This window comes from Benincasa hispida, chromosome 8 (genome assembly GCF_027475165.1).
Source record: "Benincasa hispida cultivar pf3 chromosome 8, pf3_genome.v1.1, whole genome shotgun sequence".
Lineage (NCBI taxonomy): Eukaryota > Viridiplantae > Streptophyta > Magnoliopsida > Cucurbitales > Cucurbitaceae > Benincasa > Benincasa hispida.
The window spans coordinates 55,930,881-55,938,696 of record NC_143485.1 but is presented as its reverse complement, the minus strand read 5'-3'; the positions used below and the strand labels follow the sequence as shown (position 1 = coordinate 55,938,696).

At 33.6% G+C, this 7,816-nt stretch overlaps 2 protein-coding genes across 4 annotated transcripts; both read right to left on the bottom strand.

Moving 5' to 3' along the window:
• Nucleotides 1-1,271: 1,271 nt before the first annotated feature.
• Nucleotides 1,272-1,808, bottom strand: LOC150034707 (uncharacterized). Its single transcript, XM_090316825.1, has one exon. The coding sequence runs from the start codon at nucleotides 1,806-1,808 to the stop codon at nucleotides 1,272-1,274; it is 537 nt and encodes a 178-aa protein (XP_090172951.1).
• Nucleotides 1,809-4,435: 2,627 nt separating this feature from the next.
• LOC120083452 (uncharacterized) lies at nucleotides 4,436-6,922 on the bottom strand. Of its 3 annotated transcripts, none has more exons than XM_039039220.2 (3): nucleotides 6,311-6,922; nucleotides 4,864-5,438; nucleotides 4,436-4,700 (listed from the first exon to the last, which is right to left on the bottom strand). In XM_039039220.2, exons 1-2 carry the CDS (start codon nucleotides 6,810-6,812, stop codon nucleotides 4,897-4,899), a joined length of 1,044 nt encoding a protein of 347 aa, XP_038895148.2. In that variant the 5' UTR covers nucleotides 6,813-6,922; the 3' UTR covers nucleotides 4,436-4,700; nucleotides 4,864-4,896. The 3 variants fall into 3 exon arrangements, with proteins under 3 accessions (XP_038895148.2, XP_038895149.2, XP_090172669.1); XM_039039221.2 differs by having other exon boundaries at nucleotides 4,864-5,432; nucleotides 6,311-6,877; XM_090316543.1 differs by lacking the exon at nucleotides 4,436-4,700 and having other exon boundaries at nucleotides 4,848-5,438; nucleotides 6,311-6,875.
• Nucleotides 6,923-7,816: the final 894 nt, after the last annotated feature.

Sequence of the window (7,816 nt, the reverse complement as noted above, 5' to 3'; positions counted from 1 at the left end):
CTCGATTGGTTCCCATGACCTTAATTGTAAGGTTGCTTTCATTATCCACACGTGCCTTAAATGTCTTGAAGATTTCAAATACTTCTGATTTTTCCTTCAAAAAGTACACCCATGTTTTTCTAGAAAAATCATCAATAAAGAGAAGGAAATATTTACTTTTACCATGAGACTCTGGTTTGATCATTCCACACACATTGGCATGGATGAGTTCTAGAGGCTTCTTTGCTCTTGTCATAGACTCCTTTGGAAAACTACTTCGATGATGTTTCCAAGCAAACATCCTTCACACACTTGGTTTGGCTTGTGAATGTGTGGTAAACCTTGTACCATCTTCTTCTTCAACAAATCTTCTAGACTTCCAAAATTGAGATGCCCGAACCGTAGATGCCATAGCCAAGAGAGATCTTCATAACACGTCTTCAAGCATTTTGGAACATCATTACATATATTCAAAGGAAACATTCGATTTTTGGTCATGGAGACTTTAGCAATAAGTCTCTCATGATTATCGCTCAAATACAAACAATTGTTTTTCATTTGAACTTCAAAACCTTTCTCTAACAATTGTCCTACACTCAATATATTATTTTTTACATTGGGAATGTAATATACATTTGTGATAAATTGATTTTATCCATTTTTTAACCGAATGAGAATTTTACCTATTCCTTTGATTGCGGCCGAAGAATTGTCTCCAAAGGCAATATTACCTTTCTCCACGATTAACTCTACAAACATCTCGCGTTTTCCACACATGTGATTTGAGGCTCTTGTGTCAAGATACCACATACTATCTTGACTCTCTTCTTCTCCCTTTGAAACCATAAATAAGGTTCCATTCTCCTCTATATAATTGGATTTCCCTTGATGGGCTTTTGATGTGCTAGCGGTTGATCGGTCCTGATGCTTTCGATCAATCGACTCTGTTTGAGATGAGTAACATTCATTCGCATAATGTCCATATTTGTTACAATTATAACATTTTACCTGAGATTTATTTCTCCCAGACCTTCCACCACGTCTTCCACGACCTCGACCTCCTCTTCCTCTTGAGGATTCAAACGAGTTTTGAGAAACATCGGTGTTGGCTTCACCTCTTCCACCATGGCCTCGACCACGATGACCTCTTCTATGTCTACGACTATTCTCCTGCTTGATTTTGAGTTGGAGAAGTTGTTCAACGGTCTCTGTTTGCTCCATCCTCCTTTTCTTTTCTCCTCATAGGCTTGTAACGAGCCTATAAATTGTTCAATTGTCATGTTCTCGAGATCCTATGTCTCCTTTATTGTCGTGGCGATAATCTCGAACTTTGTATTTAGGCTTCGTAGAACCTTCTCCATGACATGAACATCGGTGATTTCTTCACCATTCCGTCTCAATTGATTGACGACAGCCATTACTTTTGTGTGATATTCTGCTATCACCTCCGTCTCCTTCATTTGTAAAGATTCAAACTCACCACGTAAGGTTTGCAACCATACCTTTTTCACATGATCGGCTCTTCTATGAGTCGATTGGAGGTTGTCCCATGCTGCCTTTGACATCTCCGCATTGGCGATGATCTCAAACGTATCTTCGTCCTCCGATTGATACAAGATATAAGGGGCCTTCTTGTCCTTCTTTCTTGTCTCCTTTAACGCATCTCTTTGCGCTTGATTGGCTCCAGCTTCTACCTCTTGGAAACGGTTCTCCACGATCTCCCACACGTCTTGTGCTCCTAGTAACGCTTTTATCTTGATGCTCCAATTGTCATAGTTGAGCTTGGTAAGCATTGGTAGTTGAAGTGAACCTATCCCACCGTTGGCCATTTTTCTCTCAATATTTTCTACTAGCTCTGATACCACGATGTTAGAAAAAAAAACGTGGAGGACAAATATGAAAAATGAGAGATATATTTTCAATTCAACTAAGCATGCCTTTATATAGACTTACAAACATAACCATAGGAATGCCAATGGTTACAAAAATCTCATAACTCACATAACTCCTATAACTTAAAAATCACTATTGGTTACAAAAAACTAAAAGTTACAAAACTCAAAAGTCACACTAAATGCCACAAATAAAATTTAATAATGACAAACGTCTCAACAAGAGCAAGTAGATCCCAGCATTGCTGCTGCCGGGTTTCGTCGATCTCGCCACTTGATGTGCCGCCTTGCCACGTGCATCCAGCCGCCAGCATTTCGCCATCAGTTAGAGTCTCCAGCCGCCGACATTGTTTGCAATTTGTCGCCACTAGCTTTTTCACTCGTTCGCCAGCCGTGGTAGCTTCATTGCTAGTGTGGTGAGTTTTAATTCGGTCTTGGATGTTCTTAAGTTCAAATGTTGAAAAGCTTCAGATCTGTTAGTGTGGTGGGGTGAAAGGGAAAACTGAACATAAACCATATGCACACTACGGATTTTCCTTTCAGTGACTATTCAAAAGTAGTCTCACACATTTGGTTAACTTTTCCTCAACCCAATATGACAATATCATTGCCCCTTTCCACTAATAAATATCTCTCTTTTTAAAATTATACTCAATACAAAGCTCCGTTGCTAAGGAGCAAAAAAGACAGATGAAAATAATAACTTATCCTTTGAAAAGTTTTTCAATTACGTGTTGGCCTTGTGAGGAGTGAAATATCACCATTATTTTCGGATATAAATATATATAACGATGAGACTGATCAATAATCATGCGAAACTTTCTATATACACAAATTCAAGAATCTTCTTTGTTTGGTAGTCTATACCCTTTTGATTATTTAACTCCAATTCTTAAACTCCAAATTCACGTTCATGATCAACCGACATCTTCACTAAACCTCTTAAAAAGATGACTTCACAAGATTGAGAGATTTGTCGAGAGTAACAAAATCAAGTTTGAGAGGGAGTGTTGAAATGTAAACTCAATTTTGAGTTAGTGTTATTTGGGCCTAGTCCAAAACAAAACCTCAATTTCTAGAAGTATTAATTATTATAATATTTTAGAGAAATTACATGTACGAGATATTTAGAGCATCTTTTAGGATTCTATAGAACATATGAGAAAAATGTATAATTATAAAGAATAGTCTAGATAAACAGTTGTAGCCACTAGATCATGAATGTGTTGGCAAAATTCTAGCCATAGATTTAAAAGTGCCAACTAGTATAAATAAGAGGGACCCTTTACCATTTGTATCAAGGCAAAAAAGATTAAAAATGCTCAATAACACAAGTAGCCTCTTTCTCAATTCTCTTCCAAATTTCCTCCAACCTCCAAAATTTCTTTCCAACAGAATGTGATCCAATTATTGTCGATGAAATGTGGGCTCAATACAAGACCGCATTGTCCAAGGCATATGACTTTTTTTTTAATTGAAACTAAGCTATAATCCATGTTTATCAATTATCATTATTCATTTTTATTTAGCACACAAGCTCATCATCATTCACTTCAATTGGTGAACCATCAGTTTCATTGTCTAATTAAGTCTAGTCGCGTTGGATATGATACTTGAAATACTCCCAAATTTAATATTTACGACAGTGTGTGTTTGTAGTTAGTATGCCAAGTTTTATGAGCAAGGCCTTGTTTCCATGGGAGCGCTTGTCAATGATTAATTTGATATCTTTATTTTTTTTCTTTATGTAACAAGAGCGAGGAAGGTTACGAAAGTGAGCCATTGGAAAAATTAAAAAGAACTAGAACTTGAAGAATCAGCATGGCGATGGGGATCGATGTCCTGAGGCAGAGAAAGGCACTGTAGCAACCCTCCTTTGGTTTGGGTCAATCGAAGCAATAATTTAATTAACTATCAATTATCATTTTAAAATTTCATTCTCCACTTCTTATTGCATTTAATAAAGATAATTTGTTAGGAGTGATATAGAGATAAGTCTTCAACATATGAAAAATTGTAGACATGACAAAATTTTTAAATTTAAAATTCTGTTTATTCCGTATTCCAATTTTGCCCACTTAACAGACTCGCTTTTTTTGATATATCAAAACTAATATATCACATTTAAAATATATTAGCTGTGTATTTTTTTTTTCTTTTGCTCTATATACTTTTTGTATTTTCTTTTTTTGTTTGTAGCAATATGAGTTATTACTCACTTTAACTTTTATATTTGCTATGTTTTTTTCTCTTTTGTTGTTCTCTTCCTTTTTAAATGATGTTATTATTATTATTATTTTCATTTTTAAGTACACAAGGGTACTATTGGCTACGGAGATTCAACCTAAAACTCACTAACACTCAGTTTAGTATACTCATTTTGACAATTTGGTATAACTAGAGGAAAAAGTGTTTTTTTAAAAAAATCATTTTTATGATTTTTTTTTAAAAACACTTAAATAACTGGTTATTTTTTATAGTATATCAAATGTATTAAGTGTATATCAACAGTGTAACAAGTGTATCAGACGTATACTAGTAATGTATCAAATGCATAAAGTGTATTAAGTGTATCAAGTGAGATGAGCTTCTTTTTTTATTATTTTTACAAAAATAATAAATCTAGATTATAGACTAATTTTTTAAACTTATTTTACCAATTCTACAAGAAGAGCTCGAATAAATGAGTCACATTAATACTCTTATTCACTTGAAACAAGCCACACATAATGAAGAAGTAAAATACATTATCTGACTCGACCATTGTAGAGGTAACACATTTTCCTCGTGAAGTCTCACCATGATGATCAATAGTTTGGACTAGTTTACCTTCATGGAGAAAACACAAAAAAAAAAAAAAACAAAATGTGTCAGAACAGTGCAATTCAATAGCAATTATGAAACATATTAAGGATGCAAAAGCAAAGAATATTCATATGAATAAGACCGAAAGGAAAAGGAATTTAAATAAAAAAATAAATAAAACATTAACCCTGAATTTTCATTGAGCTGAAAATCTTCAACTTCACATAGGAGATCCAAGGTTAGCATTATCAACTTCTTGATCAATACCACGATTATTATTGGATCGACTATTTTGATTTTTAAGAAGCCAATTGCTTTGGATTACTTTTGCAGCCACAGTTTCTAATGCAGCAACCAATTCCCTACGTTTTTCTTCTCCAATTATTTCAGAATAGGCTTCCTCCACCGTCGGAAATGGCCTCTTAACAAGGATTTGGCTGCAAATTGTGGCATAAGAATCATTTAATCCCACAAGAAATTGCACAACCTTTTGTCTCTCCGTAAGCTCACTAACATTTTGAATTGCACCGCCGCTGGAACATTGAGCCAAATCAGTAATATAGAATGAGAGTTCATCCCATAATGCATTGAGCTTTCTGAAGTAAGGTTCAACGAATAAGTTTTCTTGGCGATGAGATGCAATTTCCTTGTAAATTTGAAGTACTCTCAAACCATCAATGCTTTGAGATGTTTCTTCCTTTTTATTTGAGCCCATTATATCATATATTGACTTTCCTTGAAGGATGTCCGCAACATCTTTACCTACACATGTGATTTCTTTTAGAAAGAGTACTAGATTATTTCAACCAAATCTATAACCACTCAAAGAAAATATCAACAAAACTAGATCATATAGCTTGAAGATATATATACATATCACAACTAAACTAAAAAAGCAAGGTTGAATAAGCCTAATCAATAATGATAACTAAGTTGTTATAAGGGTTATTTTTAAGTATAACAAAATAAATAAAATATTTATATGATATAGCAAAATTTCATCTATCACGGTCTATTACAAATAAACTAAAGTTTAAATTAACAACATTTAAACTAGATTTAAGTGATTTTGTTTCTAGTAGGTATGTAAATTTTTTTAAAAAAAATAAAAATTTCATTGATTAAATTGATGGAGTGCCAAGTTAACTTGTAATTTAATTAAGCTTATATTTTTATTTATAATTTTAAAATAAAAATGTTCCTCAATTTTCACCAAATTTTGATTCCACCCCAAATGTATAGAAGGTTCTTAAATCACCAATTGATATAAAAACTTTTTATACATAAAGTAAATTTAATATTATATATCATCTAATACCTTTTCACTCGTGGGTTTGAAATATAAAGAAGACCCAACAAGTGCAAGTGGAAACACAACATCTCTTGGACTACTTGATCTGTTATCATATTAAACCACCAGTTGACTCAAAAACTTAAATTTATAGGTGAAGGTAAATTTAATGATATACCATCTAACAGCCTTTTAAGTATATATATTTATATATAGTACTTGAATTTGAAACCTATAATTAGTTTACAAATGTTTGGATGGAGTTGAGATTCATGAGTGTAGGATGAAAATTTTACAAAAGAAAAAAAAAAAAAAAAAGGTGTGAAGTAATACGAAAGCTGACCGTCAAAAGAAAGGCGTTGTAACAAGCGATCACTAAGATCATAAGCAGTATGAGAAGAAGCAGGGGAAGAAGGATCAGGAGTAGTGTTGACATCTTTCTGAAGACCCAACAAAGAGCCCGGAGAACTTTTGTGATATTCTTTTGGGGAATGAAAGGATTTTGAAACAGAAGGGTTATCAAAGGAGAGTCCACCTTGTCTTACAACATTGGTATTTGAAGAAGAAGGGGTGGTGGGTTGACTTCTTGTCGTCGGAGTTGGAGTTGGAGGTGGAATCGGGGACGATGGTTCCGATCTGGACTGAGTTTTGCTGTGGTTTGGACTAGGATTTGTGGCTGCCCTTGGTGGCGTTGGGTTTGGAATTGGAGTGACTTCTATTTTGGATCCAGTAACATTTCTGGGATGTTTGTTCTTGGCTGGTTTTGCTGGCTGTGGAGTACCCTTTTTGGTCATTTTCGGAGAAAATCGGGATCTTTTGGGACTCATAATTCCCCTTCCCTCCATTTCTCTCTCACTCGCTTGGTCCTTCACCTCTCAATTCTTTGATCAGATGGGAAATGGACAAATGCCCAAACCTTCACTGGTTATCCCCAAGTATGAAGCTTGTGACCCCACCGACAGTTGACATACTCACTTTTATAATAATCCATTTATTTTTAGGAAATTATTAGAAATAGCATGATTAGATTTTTTTCAAAACTCATAAAAATTGTTTTTCTCGGTCCATCTCGTGTTAAAAAATCAACTTTTTCTAACTCATCGATTGTTTTGAGACTTCTTCGTACATCTCTGATTACATACCGAGATTTACTATTTTATGTAATCTTCCAAAATCTTATACAAAATCTTATATTATTTTCAAATTTTCTCCAATTTCGATTATGTTTACTCAATATTGTATCAAATTATTATGTAATTTTTCAAATCTTTAGTATAATTTATGTTTTCAAAATTATATGAATTTCCAAAATTCTAAATGGGTTTTCTAATTATCAAAATAGATTTTCCAAATTGATTCAACATTTTTAAATTTTGTGAAAGATCAAAATTTTTGAAAAATCGGGTAAGATTATACCCGGGATATATACTGAATCTTGGTATTAATCCCGTCCGAGATTCCACCGAAAAAGCTTAAATATATGAATTTCAGTGTTAATTATGCCCGAGATTTCACCGAAAGCTCAAATATATAGAATCTCGGTATTAATTATGCCCAAGATTTCACCGAGAAAGCTCAAATATATAAAATCTCGGTGTTATTTTGCCCGATATTAAAACCGAGATGTACATAATCTCGATATATAATTTGGTGAGATGTATCGAGAAAGTTTCAAACAATCGATAAGTCAAAAAACGTTAATTTTTTAACTAAAATCTTGTAGTCGATCTCGTATGAGATGGACCGACAACACTATTTTTACGAGTTTTAAAAAAAGATGCTAGGTAAAAATTTAAACGTGTTATTTTTTACAATTTTTATTACATTACTATCAATTTGATATGTTGTT

Excerpts from the sequence above, each read along its gene's own strand:
- LOC120083452 (XM_039039220.2), bottom strand. The coding sequence starts at position 6,812 with ATGGAGGGAAGGGGAATTATGAGTCCCAAAAGATCCCGATTTTCTCCG. Across the intron at positions 5,439-6,310 it reads ACAACGCCTTTCTTTTGACG|GTAAAGATGTTGCGGACATC; the intron begins GTCAGCTTTCGT and ends TCACATGTGTAG.
- LOC150034707 (XM_090316825.1), bottom strand. The coding sequence starts at position 1,808 with ATGGCCAACGGTGGGATAGGTTCACTTCAACTACCAATGCTTACCAAG.